This window comes from Tetrao urogallus (genome assembly GCF_951394365.1).
Source record: "Tetrao urogallus genome assembly, chromosome: 1".
Lineage (NCBI taxonomy): Eukaryota > Metazoa > Chordata > Aves > Galliformes > Phasianidae > Tetrao > Tetrao urogallus.
This window is the reverse complement of record NC_136813.1, coordinates 140,689,493-140,717,101: the sequence shown is the minus strand read 5'-3', so window position 1 is coordinate 140,717,101 and position 27,609 is coordinate 140,689,493. Positions and strand designations below refer to the sequence as shown.

General features: G+C 37.7%; 1 protein-coding gene across 1 annotated transcript in view; it reads right to left on the bottom strand.

The window, feature by feature from the left end:
* The window catches only part of RFX4 (regulatory factor X4), a gene marked incomplete at both ends in the record, with an annotated part of 90,902 nt that overhangs the window by 19,375 nt on the left and 43,918 nt on the right, over window positions 1-27,609 (bottom strand). Inside the window, 12 exon segments of the mRNA XM_079549598.1 lie at window positions 3,276-3,437; window positions 4,337-4,456; window positions 11,070-11,183; window positions 12,611-12,709; window positions 16,124-16,268; window positions 17,746-17,804; window positions 19,569-19,669; window positions 22,082-22,224; window positions 22,226-22,246; window positions 24,143-24,220; window positions 25,065-25,115; window positions 25,117-25,279. Of these exon segments, the coding sequence (XP_079405724.1) occupies window positions 3,276-3,437; window positions 4,337-4,456; window positions 11,070-11,183; window positions 12,611-12,709; window positions 16,124-16,268; window positions 17,746-17,804; window positions 19,569-19,669; window positions 22,082-22,224; window positions 22,226-22,246; window positions 24,143-24,220; window positions 25,065-25,115; window positions 25,117-25,279 (1,256 nt within the window).

Sequence of the window (27,609 nt, the reverse complement as noted above, 5' to 3'; positions counted from 1 at the left end):
ATCTCCTGAAATTTGGGCAGATCCCCAAACATAAGTATCTAGGCCAGATCTGGAAAACAGTTACCTAAAATGACAATTGATAACATGAAGACTGATTTCAGACATGTATTTCATGAAACTAAACAGTAATCTGCATACATCACTTTACTAATGTGTTAGAAAGTAGCTACAATTCAGAATTCATTTCAGGCTGTCCAAATAACATTGCATTAGCAAATGAGTAATCACAGCTTTCAAAGGAGCTTTGAGAGAGAATAGCAGTCTGCCATATAGCTATCATTTTTATGACAATATTGCTGCAGTTTGAATAATCATTAATCTGGCCTTTGTGATTTAGAAAGGATAGAGACTAATTATCATTTTAAATGTCTGGTAACTTAACCCAAAGTTTTAAATAAAATGCTAGCTAAGCCATGCCAGATGTTGTAACATAGAATGCTATATATTGAATTTACCTTTCTTTTGCTCAGTACCATGTAATGGCAAAGTTTAGTTTACTGTCTCTTATGCTGACCATTGAGTGAAGGCAAAAAGGTTAAAACACAAGTTTAATAGTTAACTTTTATTGCTAATGTCATAAGAAAAAAAAAATTAATGATACTTTAAATTAGGGAAGTAAAGCTAGTAGTAGCCAATGGGACCAGTTCTCAACATGTACAAAGCATTTTCAGAGTTTTATATTTGCCCCATGAAAGACGTTTAAGAAAATCAATAGAATGTCCTTTAAATATGTTTCTCCAGACCAGAACTTCCTGTCCCAAAATATTGTATATACTAGTTCCAAAAAATCTGTGTATGTAACATTTTGATTATATATATATATATATTAAAATTACATCTTCAGCACTGCCATTTTAAATTATAGCAATTTTCAGTGGTTGAAACACTGCATTACCTTATGTGAACGGATCTTGCATTCCACTGTGCAATGGTTAGCAAACTGAAAAGGTGATCAGTTCATCTATATAATCCATATGGGAAATGAAGGTATTGCTAATTGTCCAAATTAGGTCTGGGAAATATCCATATACTTGTATTTATTTAATCTTAAATGGATAAACGGATGGCTGCTTGAATTGACAAATTTGGCTTGTTCTAGGCCAAAATGACTTTCACACTGGCAAAAATTAGACTGCATAAGATTGTAAGAATAAAATCCAATTCAACTGAAGCTTTCTGAACAACCTGAAAAATAAGAAGCTAGAAAAAACAGCTAAAATGATTAGAAATAGCTTTCTTGCCTAAGAAGTTCTACTATGGCAATAATTACATCAAGTTCTACTGTCTGTATTATGGCAGTAGATCCTTCAACCACTGTACCTAAGTAATTCTTTTTCTGGCTTCAAACTTCACATCAGCAGACCCTGGCCTAACCAGGGCAAGCAAAAGAGAGAGAGAGAGAATAAAATAGACTATAAAAAAAAGATACAACATGAAAACAGAAAGGAATTACATTGGTAATGTCTGTGTGAGTCCATTCTCTGATTCTACTCTATGATTACTGATGGATTCAGAAGCGATACATAAGGTTCATGCAGATCCTAGGCCTGCCTGGATCTGAGGCTACATAAGGCATGGAAGGTGGAAGCTCATACAGAAGACGTATAGGCTATTGTTTAAATATAGAATAAACCTTGGGTTAATAGTTAAGATATCCATATAGAGTTACAGTCTCTGTAGCTTAAGCAAAAACGTTCCTCAACTTTCCACTCCTATCAATGCCACTGGAGAGCACATGGTTCCCAACTTTTCAGTCTTTTACTTCTAAGGTAGAATTCTGCATCCCTGTAATTTCTGGATAGAATATCACAATGTTCTTATAGGACCATTATGTGTACAGACCAAGTTACTCACAAAATCGACATTTCAAGACTCAAACATATACACCACCTCCAGCACTGCCTGATCCAAAGCAGACCGACCTGCTCACTTAACATGTTTAGGATTCATACTGCTTTATTGTCTAACTGTTCTGGGGGTGATATCATTCTATTTCCTTCCTAAATGCAGTATAGTCTCCAACAATGAGAAAACCTTAAGTTTCAATGTAGGGATAGTAATTCTTAAATTGCCTTTAACCACAACTATGCACTGTGCCTCCCTATTGTGCCTTTGAAAACAAAGAAAACATTTGTCAGAAGGATTTATTACTCATTTGGCCACTGCCAAATTCTCCAGTGTGGTAAATCATAACTTTATGACATTCTTTCATGAAGGTTTTGTAAGTTTTCTAGTACATCACCAAGTGATAGCTTCCACATTCTGATATATACCATTGCACCAAGGGGCAGCAAAGCTGGTATTTTACTGCCTAGAATGTCTTCTGAAAGTCACTCACATTGCTACCAGAAATCAAATTTCTGATTTTCATGAATTAAGAAAACACAGCTTTTAGATCATACAACAGATGGACCATCTTCTCCATGTCCAACAGGTAACAACTGGGTACACAGGATGGTTGCCCATTAATACAGGCCAATCAACAAGCCAGGTGGGTGCATCACTTTTTTTACTGTTTTCTGGTAGTTCACCCAAAAACTGAATATTAAGAATTGATTTTTCAACCTGTGGGCCCACCACAATACAACAAGCTCATGAGCTCTGAAAACAGAGAATGTAACTGAAAACAGTATGGACCATGCTTCAGACCTTCAATTCCTATTTTCTAATGTTGAAAGTTACCAGTAATGTGTAAAAACATGTCCAAGAGAAATGTGTGCAGATATTTAAGCATGTTTGGGTCTCAAATATGTCAAAAGATATCCAATTCTCATTTTTCCAACTGGGCATACAGTGGATATTAATTATTAATTAAGATGTTGAAAGCCTCAGCAAGCCTTAAAACAACTTGCATATTTCCTTGAGGTATATAACACTTTTCATAGAGATTGATTCCCATCAATGTCATTGAACATGCTTAAAAGTATTCACAAAAGATTTCATGGCATTGCCAGAAATATGACCAATTTAACTGATTTAAAAACCATTTGGAAATACAGCAACAGGCCTGTTCTCTTGAAGGCCTCAGCAACAGAATATATTCTGGTCTGAGGACTCCTGTTAGGGCTCTGGACTCCAAGCATCAGATCCATTTCCTGTTAAACTGCATGCAATGTTCGGATATAAGAAAGTATAACCAATAGTTTAAACGGATTTCTGCTTGAGAAGGCTTAGCATCTCTCAAAAACAGGCACATATTGTGCTCAAGTTCCATGTCAGGTGATGGAATGCAAAAGCCATCTTCAAGCAGATCCAGCTGCCAGAAACCTGCCTACCTGTTGTAGCTGCTATGCCACCGTACTCTGGGGACTGGTTGCTGACAGGTGAGGGGGCAGAGGGCACTTCCACTGAGGTGGCAGATTTAGCTGGGGAGAAAGGCACTGGGGAGGGAGTTGGAGGAGCTGGTTCGCTCAGGATAATTTCTTCTCGTATTTCTGCTGCGGAGTGAGAGAAAAATCACAGAACAAATGATTAAAAGTGAAGGGACAGTGAGAAACTATAGAAATACTATGTGAGCAGTTAAGTTCTTTGCATAATTCACAAAATCCATAGCAGGACTCATATAAATCTTTGAAAGAAGCACTTCAGTAAGATTCAGTATTACCAACGTGAGTTTATTTTAATAAGATCTCTTATAGAAAAGTGCTATTCTTCCTGATGTACATGTAAGAAATATGTGCATAGACAGTGTAGGGCTTTATTCCTGTAGGATATGGTGACAAAGTGATTTAACTTTCCAAAATTAATGGAAAATGCAAGGAACGAAGATCAGTGTGGATCAGGAGCATCCCTGAGCAGAGAGACTAACGGCAGTCTCTGTCTGCTTCTGTTCTGGCAACTCAGTGCAGAGTAGAACAGGGCAAGGAATTTGCTTCTGTACAGACAATCAAAATTAAAATGCATCAGAAATTCTAGTCTTTTTTTTTTTTATTTTTAATTTACTTGCTCAATTCTTCTATCTCCCTTTTATTTAGGTTGATACAAACCCAGTGATATGAGTTTATTTAGTGTGAAACAAAGGTGAGAAAGAATCAAGACTGGGCCCACTGAAATGCAAAGGTGGCTTACACAGATCAACTGAGGCAAAAGGTTCTCTATTTGAAAAACTGAGTTTGTGCTCAGGAATAGTATTTCAGACATCCAGAGTCAGACCATGAAGCAGGTCTCTTTCAGAATGCATTAACTCCAGGAAGCCCCTTGACAAATGACAGATTTCAAATCATGATGGAACCAAAGTTGCACTCCTAGATAGGACTCACAGGGTTAGGTGAGGATAAAGAAAACAGCTAATCCAGTGGAGTAAAACAACAAATGATGAATAAAAGAACAAACTCACCTGTGCTTCCTTCTCCTTTCATTGCCCTCATTAGCTCATTAGCTCTTTCTTGACAATGGAGTGATTCTAGCAGGTACAATACGTAGTCATCAAACATCAAGTGAATAAGGTGAAAAGACCCTGGTAATAAAGTGAACAAACAGAAAAGCCATTGACTGTCTCAATACACTCATTAAACCAGTGATTAGGGGATTCGACACAAAAGGCACTGAGTAGAACTGCCTCAATATTGCACTACCACTGCAGTATGCCGGTTACTCAAAGTAAAAGAGGTCAAAGTAAATCTAAGGACCAGCATACTATCCACTCCTGCACTTACACAGGCATATACGACCAACTGTTGTGGTTAAAGAGGCTGCCTACCTGAGATCTGGGACTTGATATCGAGTTTTCTTTTCCTGCGTTAGAATTGAACAGTTTAGACAGTTACACTGCAAGTGAAATTATCTATGGTATCAGATACAAATTTCTGTCAGAAGTATATTCCTAAATTGACTGCCCTCGTGGTGTTCTGGTAAAAAAAAAAACAAAAAACAAAAAACAAAACTGAAGCACCTGTGTCACTGGACAATGAAATGAATGAGAGACTAATCCATAGAAAGGTAGGAACAGCCTTCCAGATTTCCTGGTGGTATACCTCCAGTGCATTGCCTGGGCTGCATGAGGCACACGTCATCTGTCACACACAGAGGCATCACCAGCAATTCTACATATCTTAAAGGAAAGTCAGAGGCATCACCAGCAATTCTACATATCTTAAAGGAAACTCTTTTGCCTCAGCTTTGCTTCCTCTTACTTTTCCTACCACATTTTTTTTTTTACCTAATTACCAGTTTGAATCATATCAACAGTATAAAATTTGGCCTGTTTTCTGTGCTATTATCTCTTCTGTGGTACTCTCTCTTAACTGCCATGACAGGAATGTGAAAAAAAGGTACTAAAAAGAAAAAGTACAGACAAAACAAAATGTTGGGATGGAGTTAAAGAACTTGAAAATTAATAGTAAAAAGAGATTATGTTGTTAGCGCTCTGCCACAAATCCTCAAGTGAGAGCTGAGCACAGATGGAGAACTTGTTAATGTTGTTAGGAGGAACTACTGGGAGATGCTATAAACTAGAGCAATAGAAATAAAAATTTTTTAGCACACTGTAAGAAGTTCTATCCTTAGGGATTTATTCTATCCTTAGTGATTTATAGAAAACCTTAATCCTTAAGGTCCTCAATTACAAATGACAGAGCTGAGGATAAATTAGTTGACAAACCTCTGATGCAGTTGGCAGTGAATGTAGTTACATGCCTCTCTGGAAATGGAAGTATTAATACTATTGCACAAGGCACTGGTGAAAGCTCACTTGGAATACTGCACCATAACTCTAGTCACCAATGTCCAAGAAAAATCTGTACAAGCTTAAACTGGTATGGAGATTACCAGGAGGATGTGGGAAATGGACAATAGATTTCAAATTATTAAAAATGCTTTTCTGGCTTCATTTTACAGAAGGGAAAAGGAATTGCTTTCCATAATGTATAAAGAAAAATAGTTGTCTGGGGTGGTGAAGAAACATTTGCCCCAGAGCATACATATCCACAAAAATAGATGTGTTGGAAGAGACCATAGATGCATTTCAGCAGAAAATTAAAGAAGCAAAGCATGAAGACTGGGACACTGTGTAGTTTCTTCCTGAAAGGAATCACATTCATTTTGAGAGGAAGACTGAGAAGAATCAAGATGGGGTTTGGTCAGTTCACACAGTAGACTCCACGACATACAATACCTGTAATAGCTGCAGACAGGGCTTGATCACACAGTACTTTTTTGAAAAGCTCCTAGGTTTATTTAGACTTGTATGGAATATTTAAAACATGCTCATGTTAGTGGTCAGATAACTCTAACACATGCAAATGCAGCCAGCTTAAATTAGCAGCTGCTCCAGCAGCCTGTGATTTAAACAGGAGAAAAATCACAAGCTGAGAAACAGAGATCGGTTACCACCAGTCAAAAAACAAAAGCACCTGATCATCCAGATGTGTTCTTTTTGAAATTCCATTAACACATATTGAGGAAAATACTTCCATGGAAAAAAAAAAGATGCAACAAATTTCAAATTCAATTAAGTATCATAACAACTGATTTGTTCTTTGGAAAGTTAGCTTTATCTTGGGACACTAGATTTTATCATGGTGAAGCATAAGTATACCTCTAGTCCAGTTTCTACACTGAAATACACTGTTGAAGGGAGAAGAAGTGTTTTGAAAGGCCCTATATCCTTATACAATTCTAGCTGGCAATCCAGCTTTCAAAGCAACTCTGAGCACATTCTTTTTCTTTGTGACCTGATGGTCTTTGTGTTTCTTTCTCTCACTCCATGCCTGCGTGGCTTCTGCCATCACTGATACAAGCAGAGTGCACACACGGGGAAGAGAATGTGAGCCTTTGTGTTCTTGGGCAAGGCAGCAGAGATAAACATACATGATTGCAACACCTTTGCTCAGAGGAGGAAATCTTTGGCTCTTCTTGAACCTGAAGCATTCAGTTTTTTGTTTCCACATCTATGCAAGTCAAAATGATAGCATGTTTCCCCAGCCTTGCAAGGATAAATACTGGAGATCATCACCTAATTACTTCTGAAGTTCTGTTTTAGAGATCTTTTGAATTAAAAGTCTTGTTAAATAAAACCCTGTGTAACATAGCAGTATTATGAAGACAATGGACCTGATTGATCGCCTTGTTACTGATTCAGAGCTCCTCCAGTGAAAAAAACAGATTATTAAGAAGATCCAAGTCTTACAGATTTCAGCGCAGCTCCTGCTCATGAGATTTTCCAAGGTAAGAAAATCAGGCCTCAGTGCTGCGAAACCTCACATGGTGGCAAAAGGCACAGGGTATTTGGGGTTTGTCACCAAACTCTTCGCTCTCTTTCATTTAAATAAGAAATCAAAAGAAAGTTGCTTATAGTTTCATAAAAAAACGTTTGCAAGTGTGAACCCTAAGCACTCACATGCTACCAAGCAAATGACAAGAATGCAAGATTTGCTATTTAAAAAAATAGTCTTTGTTTTTGGGGGGTCTAATGCTCTGTTTTGAAGACTCGGGGTTGGCAATACTGAATGCAGCATTTAAAAACATCCCAGCACCCTTGTCATTCTTTTCAATTTCTCTCTTCCTCCTCTATTATTTCTCCCACTGTGTATTTTTAAACTCTGTATAGAGTTTTTGAGCCCAGAATTTGCGTGAAAGACGCCAGACAAACAAGTTGTTGATACTGAATGAATGCAATATTTTTACATTTCCAAATGATTCAAAAGTAATGTAAGCTACAGACTGAAACCAGTATCAAGGCATGTATTTCAGCAACCCAGTGAATAGCTGTTCAGCACAACGTGCAGAAAATTATTCTGTGTTTGCAAGCTACTGTTTTTCACATTAAACTGTTTAGCTCGTTCAAGTATATCTCTAAGCAGTGAAAAGGATACAGCTGTGGCTGGTAAACCTTACTGCTGCTTTAGGAAGAGGGAAGATGTTATTCAAGAGACTGCAATTATAATAATAAATAGTATTTGGCTGTAATTTTCAGATTGAGTTAACTGAAATCATGGCAATGATTACTCAGGTAACATACAGTCAATATCATCTGCTATTAACAGATATGGCAATTATGTGTAAGTAGCAAAAAAAAAACCAACAGTGAGATGTCGAGACTTGGAAAAAATCATGGCACATGGAGCTTCTATTACTAATTAGTTATGTTAATAGACTGGATGCATTACCCAAACATCACCACCAACTGTGCCTTTGATATGCATAGATAGGAAGGAGGGAGGGAGGCCAGGAGGAAGAAAAAGGGAGACGGAAAGATAGGAGCTTTATCTTGGCTAAGATTGTTTCATCCTGCCCATGTCACCACAAGTAAAAGCTTTGCAGAATGAAATCTCTCTGCTTGCCAGTCCAGTGCCAGACGCTGCAACTTTCTCTAATCAAATTTCCATATAATCTGTTTCACAGACAGAAATATAGTGCCCTGCATATATAAAGACCTCAGCACCTAACACAACCTCCCTCTTTTTAATCTGAATAACATCATGAGCATCTGAGTGGAAAAAATAAGCAAAAATCAGTCCACTGAAACTTACGTAGTAAAGTAGTAAATATAGTAAATTTACAATGACATAAAAATGCAAAACTTTTTCTCTAAGTTAAGAGCAAAGGTATACAAATATAAATCTTCAGGAGTGTGCCAACGTCTTTGTTTCTCACCTAAATGCATATGCTATGGTGAAAGGCTAGAAGGAACTTTATTAAGCACAGAAGAGTCACTGACTTCTAGCTTTCATCTGTTTACATTCAGGTGGCTTTTTTCCTCTTGGAATTTGCTTGACTCTAAGCCATGAACAATGTGTCAAATGGCATTGCTGTGAAAGTTTAACAGCATTGGTACAAATTATTATAATTTTGTGTCTGCAGCTAAATAACGTTTGGTTTATTTTTGAAGAAATAAGGTAGGGATAACCCAGGCTTTTCCCTGATAGGATGAGGATATGATTTAGGTCTGGTTTCCTCCTTGAAAACCCAAGGCTCAGAGCTCCTCCTTCCTCCACTGGAGCTGGATCTGAGCAGGTCCCACTTCAAATAAGGGGTAGAACTGGGACTGGGCCAATGCTTGCCATCTCACTCCCAGAAGAGAATTCCACCTAGCAGGCTGCAGACCTCTGTGGTTCAACAAATTTTTAAGTGGTTTGTACGTAAGTAAAACAATTTCAACAAAAAAGATGAGAAAATCCTTCCAGTGGATTCTCTAGTCCTTTGTCTAGAAATCTAACACTGCTGAGGCAGGTAACTGGGCTAAGCAGTGAAAGATGGCAGATGCAATAGAATTAATCATTTTTTTTAAATCCTGTTTTTGCTATCAAATTAAAAGCTGTTATTGGTCTAGTTCTAATTATAAAATTATAGAATCACAGAATCATCAAGGTTGGAAAAGGCCACTAAAATTATCTAGTCCAACCGTTGACCCATCACCACCATGCCCTCTGGCCATGTCCCTCAGCACCAAATAACACAGACCACCCATGAAAAACACATCATTTATGACTGTTTTTTTCCCTGACTGCAGCTATATATAAAATATCAAATTCGCGTTCGAAGATGTGCATCCATATAAAGAGAATCATGAGTTTGTATGCAGTTACATGCACTGAGTTATAAAGACAAAAATAAACAAATGATATGACTGAGCAGTTAAAGTTCTCATAAATGAGAAATTCAAGACTCACATTTATAAGAGAGAGAGCAGGTAAGTTATTTTGGCAGATCTAATATGTTATAGTGTCATGGGTCCCAAACTCGAACAAGTGAATAATTGCCAATCTTCACATTTTCTTGAAACACAGCAAGTTCATAAATGTTTCTATTACTAATCAGAGCTGAGAATCACTTTCAGACAACAACAGACAACCAATAGAAAGTGTTTTCTTCATTTGCTGGCTGCTGGTGTATTTCACAGGTTTAGGTTTATGTCCATAGAGAGATGTGTGGCAACACAAAGTGCTGGAGCACAAAATTCAGCATTCCTTCATACGAAGGGATTTTTGAATACTGTGGGAATGTATACTCTGTTAAGCAGTATCACCTCTTTTTATGCCCACAACAAAAGAAAAGCTGTAATAACTCAAGGAGAAAATGAGTCCTAGAGGACGTTCAAAATAGATATGATCAGGATACTGGTGCTGAAAACAGAATCTAGCAGATGGAAACTGTGATCGTCTTGGGAATGCTCACTAACCTGATGTCTAATAGTGACTCACTAATAGCTGCTGGAAAAATCCTTTACAAGGGAAAAGGTGATGAAAGAAGTTTCATATTAAATTATAAATTCTACTCTGAGTTCCTGTTTCTGATGGTTTCTGAATGTCATCTAATGGCAGAACACAGGTGGCAGAAAACTTTGCAGTTGTTCAATGCACTGCCTTTATAAGTTCACTACTTATTAATCTTCTATGACTATGTCCTGGCAAATATGCACATTCAAAAAACATCCCTAATTCAAACTCTAGTTGCAAATAACCACAAATGTTCACACTCATAACACAACAGTCCATTTTCAATCACCGATCTTAAACTGATTTTATAACTGATGCTGTTTCTATCCCAGGAGGTCAAGGCAAATCTTTTGAAACCACGTGGAAAAACAGCATGCATTTTCACTACTAAACAACATCTTGTTTAGTAGATAGAAATCACCTTTCTATCCTGATAGTGTTCTGGTAGAATGGAAGGCAATCTGTATAGGACACACAAATAGGTCCACTCTGCAAAGTCTAGATTAAAAAGCCAAGTCCTTTAAAAGCAAAGCTAGCAAAATGCCTCACTGGCAAGCTTTTTGTCTGCTTAGGCACAAAATCACTTATCTTAGCATAACATGGCCACAGCAGTTTAGGTAACCTGGCTGACTGCACAGAAGTGCATTAGGGAATGCTCCAATGATTGACTCCTCAAGCTGACCTGTGACTGATAACTCTGGCTACAATTAACAGAAATAACAGCGTTTTGCACTCTTCTGGCTAAGATTTGAAGGAAAACATCCATATGAGTCAGCAGCCTTGACTTTTTTTTTTTTTTTTTTTTTTTTTTTTTTTTGGTAGAAGAGCCCTGGACACATGAAAACTACCAGCCATGTAGTCTTTTTTGGTCTGTGTCATGCAAGTAATACAACAAAATGAAAGTACTGAAAGTACCAAAGCTGGGTGCACTGTGCAAAGTCATGTCCCGAATCACTCGAGTGCCAAAACAGGACCACATCAGGAGAAACTGCTGAGCTACTTTCTTCAAAGAGCCTGGTCTCTTGGCAGCTACCTGCAAGAAAACAGAAACATCTAACATGGCAAAATTTTCATTTCCACCATTTGATACAGATGAATAATGTATGTATCTATGTTCCATTTTTAAAACTGAAAAACTACTTACCATTAATCTCACATTAAAATAAACACTAAAAATTCAAAACAAACAAAAACAACAAAAAAAAAACCTACCCAGAAAGCCAACTTGCAACTATATACAAACACTGGAAAGAGAAAAGCAGAATTACCATTCAACTCTGAGAGTGACTTCCCTTTATGAATGAGAAAAGAACTGCCCAAAAAAGCCCCAGTCTTCATTTTAACCTAATCACTTACATGATCATTCCTAGACAAGGAAACAATGTGTAATCAAGAATGCTTGATCTATGCTGAAAATGTATATTAGCACTTCAATTAGAGTTTTGTCATGTTGTGATATGAATAGACATATTACTAGCAAAAATACTCCCCAGAAAGAACACCTCAGGCATCAACTCCATGAAACTTATTTGACAGGGTCATATGTTGGTTAACAAATTAGGTTCATTCAATTATCTAATGAAACTCCATCTTGAAATTCTTCATGCAAACCATGGTCTGCATTTAAAATTGCATTTTAATATTCCAAGAAGAGTACTCCAAAGCAATCAAAATATTTCAAGTAATCTGGGGAAGTGCCTGTAGGTTTTTTGTATCAATTTTTTTTTCAGCAGAGAGAAAGGCAGCATATTAGCACATGTATTTTTACTTACTATCTCTAAAAAGGAAATCTGGAATGAAGAGTTGAAATTGCAAAAGAACATCCTAATACAAAACACAGTTGATGACAGAAGTTAGTTTGTTCATAATATAGTTACATACTCTACTTAATATAATGATGATGCATGATCACTTTTGAAAATATTCTTTGAAGATTTTTTAATATATTTTTGCATCCAGTCAAAATAAAGTACAAGCCCTGGTTATCTCAAATCAACTGAAAATACAGTATAAATTTGTAACACAGACATTCCTCTTTACATTTGAGAGCATATAAATTAATTAGCTAAATATCATAATATAAATAAATTAGCCTAAATATCTCTCTTATTAAAATCTTAAAAGGACAAACCAGATTACCATTTTTATTTGCACTACGTAGTTAAACAATTCTGAGCTCATCTCTCCATACTTCTGAAATATTATTGGACTGAAAATCTTAGTCCTGTTCCATTCTTGAATATTTTTTGAGTTGGGCAGACAAGAGCAGAGTGAACCAGAATTCTGAATGTGAGCAGTTCTCATACTGTGCATGAAAGGTGGGGACATTTTATCTGCTACTGCTTTACTTCTGCTTACTACACCACTTCACTTTCTCTTTTTCTGTTTTTGCTAATGACCTATGACCTGAACAGAGCTCAAAAAGCACATCGGTGACTCAAGTCCTTATTCTTTACCAACCTTTACAACACATCTGTCCACCATGGAATCCAGCCACTCAATGTATGACTCAATGGGGGACTGCTCCTCCAGAAGGTGATCAAACTCCTGATACACTGGCAGACAAAGCAAAAAAACAGCCCACTTCAGTGCTTGAATTCCATTTAGAGCAAAACAGAAACAAAATAGAAAAAGCTGCCAATAACATGACCAACTTGCTATGGTTTTTTTTTATAATAGATTGCTCGGCCATGACAAATATAATTTCCTTGGTGCTGACCCAGTAATTTTTCCTGGTCTCCATCTTGCTTCTTCTGAAAATGATAGAGTCATTGGAAGTAGCATTTAGGTGCGAGCAAATCAGGACCTATTATTTAAAGTTCTTCTTTTGATTTAACCTTCGGCTGTCTGTGGTGCCCGGAAATGAAACATTTATGGTGTTTGCTACGAAGAGTGTGAAGCTAGGCCTTGACCCTGGTGATGAAAAAAGGTCATGCATGAAATTGATTTAGAAACACATGAAGAATCTTTAAGCATCAAATAGATGAGTATTGTTGATAGTGCTCTCTTCGTATAATGCTTTAGTTGCAAAAACATTATTTAGCTGCTGCAAATCATCTATTTGCAATGCCAGACACACACAAAGAAGTTCCATAAACTTCTACTTCTTCAGAACAAATTGTTACCAAAGCACAAATGCTATGAAGAAGTTTCAAAAAGCAACACAAATACTTTTTAACCTTTCCCAAGTTAGTGAATTCATACTTTAGTACAGAAGGTAAAAAACAATTAAATAATTAAACTGCAGCTCTTAAACCTGCAAGTCTCCAGTTTATTAATGAGAATCAAGGACTAAAAGGCAAAGAATCATGAGCTGTGATTTGACCTTAAGAAACTGCTCTTCAACCCAGCTAAAATAAAAGGCCCAGTAAATCAAGAAGAAAGATACTTTCTACCTGCTGTGTCACAGGATGATCTCAATGTGCTATGCGTTTCCATTTATGCTTAATTGCAAATAACAAGGGGGAAGAATTTCCCACCATAGGAAGCAGATAGTGGGGGAGGTGGAGGAGACCAAGTTTAGAGGTGATAGCAAGAAGTGGAGCCAGTGGAGAAGTGAGCCAGAGAGACTGTCTGAGATTAAAGCAAAGAAGGAGCTCAGTGGTCTAAATGGAGCAATAGCATCCCATGATGAATCAGCAAGATAAGCACGAAAGCTTTTGCGCCCACTTAAAACTTGGTTTAACTTACACTTGCAAAGGCTGGATGGTCAGAAACTTGATCATGGAAGAAGGGAAATAATGATGTTTGGGCTGCCTTTATCTTGGTTTTTTTTTTTTTTTTTTTTTTTTTTTTTTTTTTTTTTTTTTTTTTTACTGAATGGGCAGCCTCTCTTTATTCAGGATCAGATCTCAGGGAAATCCAAATTTTGTCTTTTTATCTGAGTATTTGGCTGGACAGAAACTGCCAATAGATGCAATAATTCACATGCTGTGCAAAGAGGGGAGCAACAGTAGAAAAACAAATCAGTTGCCTGCTTTGGCAATGCAGGAGCATTGCATCTGTGGGGCATTGCAACCATGTACCATCAGCTATTTGAGAAAAGTAATTGCTTAGCCTTTAGTGACTGTTAGAAATACGGGATCTGAGAACAGTGGGAATAAAGAAGAAACCAGGTCAAAGACAGCGACTGTACCTGAGCAAGAAATAGCTTCTCATCTACCCAATGATTTTACAGTGTTTCTCTCTAACTTTACTTACAGGTTTATGAACTTTTTTTGTTATTATCATTTTTTCCCCTGAGAGATAGTAGCTGAAAATTGCACTTTCTTGGTTCTTAATGCCAAGAACGTGCAAGCAGACCTTACTGCATGTGACGAGTCACAGAAAGTGTAACCTCTGAGATGCTCTTTGGCCAAGTAGAACGTACATCAACGATGAGGGAAAAAGCTGTAAGATTTAGAATAAGCGTTCTATATATTTGACATCCCTGTGGAATCTCACCACATAGTTGAACATGTATATTGGATTACCATTTCTGTGAGCTTCTGTTTTTTGCTTATTGAAATATATGGACCTACAATATGGAAAAATGTATGTTCAAATCCATCTGCATTCAAGAAAATTCCATTTGATTTGATGATACTTAAGTTTGTATTTAAAATATTCAGCACACATATAAAAATATTTCCTAAACAGTGAGAATTTTCTGAATGAGAGCCAAAACTATTGCTGCTCCTAGGGATTATAACTTTGAGAATTCATTATGTTTTGGTCAGTGGGTGGATGCTGGGTAGACACATAACAGATGGCAGAAAAATGTAGCAAGCTTCTATACTCCACTCTCACTATTCTCTACTTTCCCTGTTGCTATGTTGAGTTTCATACCCTTAAGAATGGAAGAGCACCATGTAAGGAGGTGAATCAAGGGTTAAGAAGGATAGGTAAGGGTACAAAGCACATCTCACTGAAAAGGTAGCAGAGGATGTAAGACCCATTCCTAAAAAGGAGAGAAGACTTTTACCACAGTGTTACCATAGTGAGACAAGATGGATGTGAGAGAAGAGCCAATGTCAACTTTGCAGGGCCCAGTGTTCATGTGAACGTATCACCCTCTTTCTAGCCACACACTGAAAGAATCACCCCTCTAGCAAATGTACCCATGCAGGGCTCCCACAAATAGTATCCAGGTGGATCCCCATTAATGCTGGTCCTGGATGAGACATGACTGATCCTAAGGAGTCAGATCAGTACAACAGATGGGTTTGAAGGGAAACAAAATTACGAATGATACTAAAGACAAAGCTAATCAATACCAGTGCCTTGGAGGAACAAACTCAGTGTGCTCAGGGTTAAACACAAGCTTACAGTCACAGTCACATTCGCTTGACAAGACAAATCAGATTTTATAAGTGCAAAATAAGATCTTTGACTATGAAACCAATTTGCCAGCATCTCCAAAGTCACTTTTCAGTTCGTGCCTTTCACTACACTACAAAGAATCTAAATTAGTCAATTAACTTGCTTAATACAGTACATTTATTTATTCATAAAAGTTCAGGGTAAAAGCTTCATCCCATCAAATTCCTTTGTTTAAGAAAATACCATGTGAAATGGAGCTATTTACAAATAAAATTAACAAGGCACTCAAAGCCATTTGGGGGCAAACACCTCCAAAAGACAATTCCCCTACAATTTTACAGCAGGGTGGATGGACTTCATTAGCTCCAATGGCTAATGCATAGATTTACTTTGCCCATGTCCATGGCAAAAAAAAAAAACAACTCCCCCTCAATTTGGTGCATGTTCTGTGCCACTGGCTGTTCTAGATACTAGAAAGAAAGTCTGTAATGAAGGAGTGCCCAGATCTATGCCTTAAAATATAAGACCTTAAAAAAGATTCGCCTGTTGTTTTGAGAAATATCTCCTTAAGGCAAACAAATAGCTGCAAAAACATTACTTTCACTGAGGGTTTTTTTCCAACAAGAAACCAAGGTTCACCTGGCTTTATTTGAGGGTTCATCTCTTACATTGTATGATGAGTTTTCTGTGCTCCTCCCGTGAGTCCTCCATAGTATAGAGGGTTTGTTTGGTAATGCTATTCAGATCCACATTCCTCCAGTCCTCTAGCATTTGAAAAGTGATGTCTGCACTGTGGATCACCGTTCTTGATGCCTGTAATCCAATCCAATCTCTTCATTAGTTCATGGTTTATTTGATTAAAAAAAAATAACCTTTATCCGCTTTTCCGCTTCCTTAGCTAGGCTCACTAAATTGATTCTCCTCATTCAACCCTACCCACTGAACAGATATCTTATGGAAGTTACAGGGCCCTCTTACCACAATGAACTTTGAAATCAGTTTGCCTTGTTCAATTAACAGCAAATATTTTGCTCACACTCACCACAAACCCAAAATATGGACTCTCCAAATTAAAACAGCTCCATTGGTTTTTCAGTTTGCTTGAGGTCAAAATTAAAAGCAACAGCAAAAATGAAGCCAAAACCAAAGGAACCTTATAAGGGTTTACAATCCATGCTCTCCCACACTATGAAGACTCCCATTCTTCCCTCAGCCACAAGAAAAAGCTGAAGATCATTTGCCTCTCTATATCTGCCTCATGCAGGGTTCTGCTGGTGATAATGGCAAGAATAGGGTGATAGAAAAGGAAGCGACAAAATTTCAAGCTAATACGACACACACCAGATCTCTGTAAGTGAAACAGAGATGACAGACCACACTAAGGTTACCAGATTCCCCAAGGAAATTATACATTTGAATAATCCTTCAATGTAAGGAGACTGTTGGATCCCAAGCCTGATGCAGAAGGTTGTGGTCTCTGCATACTGATTTCCTCTGAACCTCTACAAAACTTCAAAGCTCAGTGACATTCCACTGTGGGAAGGGGAGGGAATGGAGGGAAGAAATCTACAAAGGTGTCCTTCCAGAAGCATTTGCCTCCCCCCAGGTTTCTTCCTGTGGGCTTCCTGACTCTCAGGGTTACCCTGGTACTAGATATACCTTTCAAATATAAAGCTTTAAAACTAATAAGGAAAGCAAACTATCTGCTCAATATATATGTGAAACCTTAATTAACCCAGTGCATTCTCCCCTATTTTGTACTACATAGAGTATGGTCTCATTAATTTTTGATAGGTAATTGTCACCTAAAGTAGCTGGTGAAAGCAAACAGTTCAGGGTGATTTTCTTACATTCTCTTGCTGTGGTCATAAAAATATTTTCATTTAAAACCCAAGTGGTTCAACCCTTTTGTTTTTCACTGATTTACTTTTGATTTATAATATGCAATTACACTTGGAAGTTTTTGTCAGGCATATATAAATTTTTCTGTCTCCTTAATAGTCCTGATTCAAGCCTCACTGAAACCAATGGATCCTCTCAAATCATATCCTAAATTTGCTTCAAAATGTTTTCTGCTTAATTTAATGATCAGTGTGGCTTCCAGGTCTCTAGCAAAATACTTTTGTTGATTAGTTCTTGATTTTGTAAAGATGGTCATAGTAAATGTTGGAAAGAAACTGCTAACATGATCTCTTCCTCTTTGAGTAAAGTCCAGCTTGCCAATTTAATGAATTATTTTACAAAACAGTAAAAATGGCATTCAGCAAACTCAGATAATTGAAATATTTACTTGGCACAGATGATTTAGTGACGTCTGTCGCCGGAGTATTTGTGAGAATCTTCTGGACACTGTAGGAAAGAGGAGATATATACTTACATACTGTGCTAAATAAGTAAAATCCTTTATTTCTGAAAATTCTGAATTAAAATCAGCACTGAAAAAACATATCCAGTTTTTTACATTCAATTATGGCAACATACTGTTTGCATGAATAGCATAGTTTTAACTTAGTTTAAGCCTTGACCTATAACCTTAAATCTGGATATTCAATCAATTTTACAGAGGCATATTACAAGTGATGATTTATAGATGCTGTGAATAACGAGAGGACAAGGGAAACGTAGAGGACAATGGAAGAGCTTTGCTTGTTTAGCATAGCAAATTTTCTCCTGATACACAAAAGAGCTGAAAACCATAAAGACTGAACTATTTAGCAGGAAGAAAAATGTTGGTGCAAGAACAAGTGGGCAAAACATAATGGCAGCAACATTTTATCAGGAAATTAGAAAAGTTTCCCAAGTTTTAATGCAAACAGGTTTCAGAGCAGCCTTCAGACTGGACTAAGGAAGGAGCTAAAATCTGGAACAGTTTCAGGTAAAGTTTGATTAAAGTGATTACATGACACACTAACATGCAATGGCATAAGAGAGCCTAGGAGGTACTTGCCATCTCTCTTTATCTCTTTCCAAGAGGATTTGGACCTTGTATTAAGATACTTCTTGTACTCGGAAACTGGAATTTTAAAATGTTTTGTTGATCATATTTTGTCTGAATTATATGACTTAAGAACTGCAAATGCAACCAAGACTTGCAGTTTCTCCATTCAGTAATTCTTTCGATCACAACTTTTGATTAGGAGGAAAAAGTTGCAGAAATGACAAAGGCTAGGATGTATGTGCTAGGTTGGACTCAATGTTTTTCTTATAAAATCACAAAAGGCCTGCAGAGCTATCCAAACAGGCCTTAGATGTAGTCACAGAGTAGGAGTTTCCTCAGTTAAAGAGCATTGTTCAAGAATGAGTAGAAAGTGCATCGTCTGTCTCTTTCTCTTTCCCGGCAGAATTGGAAAATTGTTGCAGATCCTTGATATTTTTGAACAGAGAAAGATGTGATAAAGCATGCTCTCAGCTCTGACTTTCTGTAACTTTTAAAATGAATTAGTAAACAACACACAAAAACCTAAAATTAGTTATTCTAACTCACATTCTAGAGTGTTCTCTGTAAAATATACTTCTAATTTTCCGTGCTGATCAAAATAGTTAATCCTTCTCCTAAATTAGTTTTTTTTTTTTTTTTTTTCCCCTTTAACTTTGTGGTGTGGAATTTAGTGCTCATGAAAGGCAAAGAATTGAGAGCCGTGAAATAAAGCAGGCTTTATCAATAGGTGATGTGCACTGCAGGCATCTACAAAGCATGTCTGAATAGGGCTAGTGCCCTTTCCTGTGGCGACAGGGTAATTTGATCTCCTTCATTTTTAACTCTGGCACTTTTTTGAGCAAGGGCCTCAAGCTGTATTCAAATTGTGCTACCCTAAAGGTTTGTTTAATAATTTTCTTTGCCTAATATCCCTAATGTTTGCTTACTATCAACAAAATTAATTTCTTATCAGAACTCACAAGAAAGGAAAAGTAATTTTTCTCACTTGGGGCAGTGCCTCATTTCAGTAAATGAAATTGGTTCTCACGAGCAAGTGGAGCTTGGAAGTGAATGCAAGATTAACAATGCTGTCAGTATTTAATTCTTAAAAGAACTCAAGGTTCACTTCCAATTAATTTCTAAACATTAACATTACATATTTCCCAGATTAATAGGAGAGATTTGGCAATACTTACATTCAAATTTGATATTTCGTAGGTTTTCTGGCAAGTCATGGAGAGCTACTTTTAGCCACTCATCCAGTTGCTTTGCAAACTTTCTGATCACCTGTGTCAGACTTAGAAGAGAAATCACTACATCAGAACATATACTCTGTGTCTTCTATAAGAATTGTGAACATGTGAACACTACAGGTCAATTATTTACACCTCACTATTATGCAGAGTTGCTGAACATGTTTTGGTCTGCAGACATGAAGGAAAACTTCTGAAAGCCTTTCCAGAAAAATGTAACACCACAGAGAATGAAAGTCTCTGTATGCACTGTATTGATTTATAAATCTTTTTTTTTTTTTTTTTTTTTTTTTTTTTTTTTTACCTTAGGATAAAATAATAAAATATAAAAACATAAAATCACATTTACTTAAAGAAGACAACAATAGATCAAGCATGGGATTTCAGGCCATTTGTCCCTAAATTTATACAAATGGACACAGACACACGTAAGTGAAGCAATAACCAACTGTGCTCCAGACTGAAGCCATTGAATGGGTGGCTGTGACAGTCAGGAATTTCTAGACTGTATGCGGGGGCACAGCAAAACCTTCCTGCTTAGCTCTGAGCAAGGCAAGAACTTTCCTAGATGAATGAGATTTCCCTCTTCTTTCTTACAGCCCTTTGCTAGATGGCCCCATCATTTCCTCCTAAATTTGGAAGGCCCTTCTTGTGAATTGCTCAGTGAAAAATGACAATTTCCAGGAAAAGTTCGGGGTATGATGTAGGGGAGACCTGCACTTGGTTCTGCCAGACTGAGCTGCGCTGCCTATAGCACTCAAGATACACACACATTCTAACACTCAAGATACATAGACAGAGGAAGGACGCAAGGAACTTTACTTCATGCTGCCAGGCAGCCATTCTGTTTGTACTCCAACACACACTGCACAGAGGATAGAGGTGGTAAAATAACTGTTGCCATAGATCTGATCTGCTTTGCAGAGACACCTAGGATAGCGGACAGATGGCATCTGTTGCATCCTCTAAAAGTGTTTTTTCTGTACAGCCGACATTCATTCCCAGGAAGTTCCTCAGAAGATTCTGGCTGAGTCAGCAAGATTTCCTTCAGGAGCTTCCATTGCAGTGAGACCCTTCTTCACCCCCTCCAGTGCAGGCTATGGCTTAATAGCCACAATCTGGCCCTTTATATGCATTACAAAAGTCCATATTCACACTCAAGTCTCTCCTTATTTGCTATGAAAGAACTAAGCAGCTTGAGAAAAGGACTGCTGTTCTGTTTAATCCTTCCAATGAAATAGATTTTTTTTTGGGGGGGGGGGGGGGGGGGGGGGGGGGGGGGGGGGGGGGGGGGGGGGGGGGGAGGTGGAGAAGGCAAAGCCTGCAAAAAATGTACATATCAAGGAAATCCCATGCTTATAACAGGTTTCTCATGGAGAAAATACTTTGTCTGTACTTTAGCAGTCATAACACTGCAAACAGCAGTCACCAATTTAGGAGCATAGAATGACATCTCAAAAACATTTGCTATAATTAGAGCTGCATTACAATCCTGAAGGCTAAATATACAGTGCCAATATTAAACTCTAAAGGAATAAATGTAACAATTATTTAACCTCAGGAAAGTATCAAATAATAACAAAGGTGAATAAATATTTAGAAAAAGAATGTTTCCTGATGTTTATATTAGGAAAATCAAATAGAGGAATAGGTTGACTACACAGTAATTACACTTTATGCTCTAAAATGTTGATCTCTGTTCTGTTTTCTCTACATGATTAAGATTTCTCTTGGACTCAGATGTACTCAGGTAGGGAGAGAAAAGATGAGATCTACCTTGTGTAAGATTGCAAAGAAAAACTGAGCTCTGAAACAAAGGAGTCAAATACTTGTTAATATTAATGAAGGGATCCTTAAATAAGTGTGCATCTGTTCATCACAGTATAGCATTTAAATTAATCCAGGTTGTCTGAGACTTCTCAAGTACAATCTTCATATTTTCTGCTCTTGGCAAGCGGAATAACATTGGGTTCCAAGAGTGTAAACATAGACAAATGCTTAAGTTGCAGTGCCTGAATACGCAAGGGAGTATTTACAGACAGAGCAGCCAGGCCAGCTTTGGTCACTGTTATTCAGAGTACTGTTCTCTTGCTACACTAGATTAGCAGAAATGTATCTGAAAACTGTCAGAAAATGAAGGAACGTGTCATTCTGCAGCTGCAGATTTCTGATATTCCCTGAAAGGGCGGGACATGACTATCAGCTTGATGTTAATAAACCAAGAAGAAAGTCTTATCCTTTATCACACAAAAAAGTCACACTTTTCACAAGTGTTGTTAAAATCAATATGTTTTTTCCACAAACATGTCAGCATTCAGGTCCTTTGAACTGGCATGTGATTTAAACTCAGGTGAAACATGCAGCTTTCTGAGAATTGGTGCCTTTTGCAAAGAGAAGATATATAATAAAGACAGCTGAGATATGTAGAAATGGCCAGTGCAGTCAGTTATACTGACCTGTCGGGTAGTGCTTGCAGTACTGTTGGCATCAAAACTCCAGAAATTGCTTTGTATAAAATCGAGTCACAAACTCCAACTATATTTACTACGGTTGAAGAACCCAGTACAGGCAGCATATGAGGAGGCATCCCTTGCCAAAAAGTGCAGAAGAAAACTTTGAACCTGCAATCGTGAGAAGGAGAAGGGACATGTAAGAGAAAACAACAAAAGGCCACAAATACTTTTTCCTTTAAATGATCCTGTTTGGATGACATTTATTTCAGTCTCACAGCTGGATTTATGATATACAACACAGATTATGTATATTCCTTAACTAGACAGGCTTATACTTAACCAGGGCGCTGATGGGATAATGAGCCAAAGGGCAAGGAGGCATTCTGAGTTGGAGACAGGGTACCTTTTTGTTCCTACAGCTGAGAGGCTGCTCCTGTATACAATGTAATGAAACTAGGACTTGGTGTGGGAGGGACAGGACCACAGCACGGTGATGGAGGCCAGTATAACCATTTTCTGCATTAATTTTGAAAGAAACCGTTTGGAGATCTTAACAGCTGTGTCAGTGACTAAAGAAAAGCAGCAATTATTTCTTCTTTATCTCCTTCTCTATGAAGGAAAGTGGAAAAAGAATGGAGAAGGGCAAAAAGAAAATAGGGAGAAATTTCAGACACAGAAAAAGATGCATCTGAAAACTGCCATTAGGAAATAAAGGTGTTACTATGTGAATGACATGGTCAATTCTGCAGGTGTCAGAACACCAGCATTTCTACATGATAACCTTTTAACACACAGCCTGTAACTGACCAGGTGCAGTAAATAACATTTATCATTTACTCTTGTTACTGTTCAGCCCTTCTCCACCACTGATCCTGGACAGATTCCCTAGAAAAAGACAACATCCTTCTCTGAAGAAAGCAATCAGAGACTGATCCAGCAAAACCTGAATATGTGTTCTCACTGAACCAGTGGGCTTGAAGTGAATGGGCCAAGGGTTTGGTTTTCTCTAACCCGTACAACAGATTTAAATATTTTTTTATGCTTCTGGTTCCCACTTAACATGGTTTAGGAGAAGATCTGAGAGACACGCTGGAAAATGTGAAAAGAAGTAAAATAATGCTGAAGAAATAATTTTCTTGCAAGGAAGAACCTAGACAGGTGCAATGGCTTAAGAGAGCCTCAGCTTTAAATCAGAGGAGTTTGAGACTAGAGCAGGATAGAAAAAAGGAAGGAATTCTCTGCTTTAGTTCAGAATGCAGAGTCAAAAGACCCATTTCCTTTGACTTTTCCAAATTATATTTGAATGAGGCCCTCAGCATTTCTATAATCAGATTTACTTTCCTAGAAAAGAAAATTTCTCCACATCTGATATAAAAGTCTTTGCAGTCCGGTAATGTTTGATGTTTGTAGCCATTCACCTCTAATTATAGGACTTGTATACATGCATTGCCAGAAAGCCCTCAGATTCAGTTTGATATTCTAGTGAATCGTATCAACTATTGAGCAGTTTGTGTGTTCCTGGCTGTACTACCAAACAACTGAAGAACTGGAGACTTTAAGTAGAGGTTTACTGGGATGTCTGGGAGGCTCTAGGCCCCCCAGCTCCATGCTCATTGTTAACAGACTAGCAGAGAACATCATTTTGGCTGTGGCACCTGCCCTGGGTTTGTTCCGAACACTCAGAGGAATTCCTTCAAACAGAGCTCAGTTCAAAGTTCAAAGCTCAGTTCCTTACTCAAAGGTTAGGAAAGTGGTGATGGATACACTTGTTGAGATGTAAGAACTGGATTGTCAACATCTTGTAAGAGGATATTGCCACTTTAATCCCAATGGAGAATCAAAACCGTTCCCACTGCTTTCATTTCTCTAACTCACCCAGTGGTATAAGTGAGATTTAATGCTATCAATGACATAATATGTAATATCTATATCTATTCTTCTTTATTCATGAAAAGGATTAGCCACCACAAAACCATAAGTTTGTAATATCAAATTCAAAATCAGCTCTCAGATCCATTCATACCAGTAGTATCATTAAACTACAACTGCAGTTTCTAACCATACCTCATCAAAGTTTGCTCTTATTACAGTGTCTAGTATCCTCTGACAGTGAGTTCTATACATCATAATAAAGGTAGAAACCTGAAAAAGAATGAGAGGGAGACACACAAATGTTCATTCTACTTTAAGAAATCTGCTCTCAAAACTATCAAAATACAGAGCACAAAAAAGTTAGTTGTTTTTTACCTATGCAAAATTGCAAAAATAATGAAATCAGAGTCTAGTTAGATTAGCTTTAACATAAGTTTTCTTTTTAAAGGTAAATTCTCCCTTTGAATTCATGAATTTTTCTATGTCAATGGGATTCTTCAAATGCAAGAGGAGCAAAAAACCTCAGTGAGATCAAAGACGAGAATGTGGCCCTAATTAGGACATAAAGAACTATAAAACCCTACTCTTTTGTCCACTTTACATTGATACTACACATGTGAATAGCATCAGAAAACTAGCAGGCTCAGCCAAGAACAGTCAGAGCACTTTTGTCATAGGTGCAGACAGGATTCTTTTAATTTCCAGCCTAGAAGGATAAGAAATGCATTAAATTCCTCTCCTCACAAGAAAGCACCGGATTTGTTTTTCAGTTTGCCAACAAGGGGGTTCACATATTGCTAAAACAGAAAACTGGGGTCTTGTTATTGGTGATTTAACCAGTTACCATCCAAGCCTTTCCTGCTGTATGTAATACAACTTTGAAAGAAGAGTGTGCGTAGGCTTTAGATATGCTATACATCTGATAGCATATGCTGTTGTACTGAGGGAAAATACTTCTGACTATTATAAGAAGCAGTTAAGTTCCCCATAAATAAAGTCAAAGCATTATTAAACTTAATCTTATTTAAAGTCTTTATACTTTAGACGAAGTTTTCATCCAAAGCAGGGAAAAAAAGATACAGAACAAGCTAAGAAAATATTTCCAAAGCGTTACCTTCTCCTCTGGCAGACTGGCTGGCAGATTTAGATCTTTGACATTTGGGAAACTCTGGCAGTAATGTTCCCAGTTTGGATCGTGGTGAATATGCCACTGTCTGTTTGGTCACTTCTTTTTTTCCAGTTTCATTGACCCAGGCTGCTCCTTTTTTAGAATACATCACATCGTAATACTGTGAGTTTTCTTTCACTGCAATTCCATAATAATGGTACCTGATACACAGAGAGGTACATAAAGTAAATTGTTCAAAAATTATTTTTAAAAGTATATGGGAGTAAGATAAATTGACAATGTTAATAATCTCTATAGCAAAACAGACTTTGTTATAGTTTCTGTATCATTAACAAGCATTGATTCAGTAGCAGAATATTGTGGTAATACTCTGGGTTGTCAAATTTCTTTTGGTAAAAGCAGCTAGCTCTCTTCAGAGTTAATAAAGCTGACTGTTGCAGGGCAGAAAATTAATGGAGTTCTATGTTATTTTTTCTTATGATTTAAAAGCACATCCTAAAGCTTCTTGCTGGCAGAGTTGTGCTGTGCAGCTGCTCCTTTAGTTTAGCAATAAGCAGAGGTACAACCCCTCTGGTCTGGCCCTTCTGTTGTTATTTCTTCTCAGACTGTCCAGGGCCGCTTTGATCCCTGAATAGCACAAGTCTTTATCACAAACAAACTGATCAGAAATGTTTCAAAACCTGAAAGCACTGCAATGAAACGCAGGGGGAGGGGTGGAAGGATTGGAAGGGAGAAGCACGTGTGCTTGAAAGCAATGCACAGCAGAAAACGTACAGTCCAAAATGATGTGCCTTATAACTTCCATCATAATTGGTCTTGGATCAGCACAGGATACTACACAACGCTGTAACTCTGCCTGTGCAGAGCACAGTGGGTGTTACACGGTGTGACTGCACTACAAGAACGGATTGGTGGCCTTATGGCACACGGTTGTGCCACGGCTTAGCATTATTATAGGTGTTAATGGGAGCACTCATTATCCAGGCTAACCCTTGCATCGGAGCACCAGAAACAATCTCATTCACCCTGTGATTTTGCTAACATCTACTTCATTTTCTCAGCTGTAAGCCCCACCATCACTTCAACTAAATTTTTAGTGGTTACAAAAGGCAACATAAAATCATATTGCTCTTGTACCTCTGACTTTATTTTCTTAAAGGGAATTTTCAATGATCTTCTGGTTCTCTCCTTACAGCCTATCAGACTGAGATGAGACTTTCACTTCTGCATCCAGCTGTGGTGGGAGGAGAGGGAACCATCTCCAGATGTTTGTCATCCTCCCCAGACAGACAGTTACTGTTTTCAGAGTGCTACAGGCAGATCAGTTCACTTGATTACCCCTTGTTTGCTTTAGGAAAATCATCTGGCTTTACTAACATCAATTCAAACAGTGAAAGAGCAGTGTCTAATTGATTATAGCTTAAGCTAAGGTGATTTTTTCACCCGCAAATCGGCGCGTGTTATAATCTCCAACAGAAAGTAGTGGCAAATAGCTGGAAGCCCTAATCTTGTCTACCAGCACAGATGGGCTGAGAGGAGGCCTGGGGAGCTGCAGGATTCTCGTATGTGCTGCCCTTACCATTTCGACTGAGGATGTTCCACATCATCCAGCAATAAATGAAATAAAAATAAAAGCTATCTTGAACTCAATATTGAATAATGCAGGGGAGATTTATTAATATATTAATCTGACATTATTTGAGTAAGATTTCCTTCCTTCAATACCTTAGAAAGCCACACTATCTGCTCTAAATCATGTCAAGGCTCAGACCAAAATGTATATTCCAGACCAGAAGTCAGGCTCAGATCCATCCTACTCTGTTACAGACAGCTGATGGCAAGTTTTTGCTTGGATACCATAGCTGTGCATATCACATGTTTCGCTGGCTTTATTTGAATGGGATCCTTACTGCTTTGTGCTTGTTAAAAGGACAAACCAGAGCGAAGGGCACTAAGAAGGCTGATTCAGCCAGACATTACATGTGCCAAGCTACACGCGATGGTACACCAGCCATAGAAGCTTTTTTTTTTTTCATTTTTCTTTTTTTTTTTCTTTTTTTTTGCTTAAACAGTAACAACTCCAGGTTGCAGTTCAAGTTCCCAGCTTGATAGCAGCTGTCATGCATGCACTATGTGTAACAGCCATAAAGCCCATAGCCTACTTTCTTATATCCTGTGAGTTCGGTATGCCTGGGGATGGGAAAACGGAAAGAAACTACCACCACAAATTATTGAGAGAAAGGGAACGAGAAAAAAGAAAAAAAAATAAGAAAAATATAAGGCCACAGCAGGCAGGACTGCAAAAGTTCAAGACAGACTGAGAGTTCTGTATAACTTAAGCAGGTCAGTCTTTTATGTTAAGTTTCTTTTTAAATCAATTCTAGGGGAAAAAAAAGAAGGAATAAAAGCCTCCAAACTGTAGTAGAATGTCACAGGGCATTGCTTAATGTCTGGTATATTTTAGTTGGCAGTATACTACACTAAAGAGATTGCCAGGTAGCTTCAAAATTACGTAGACAGCAATAGCCAA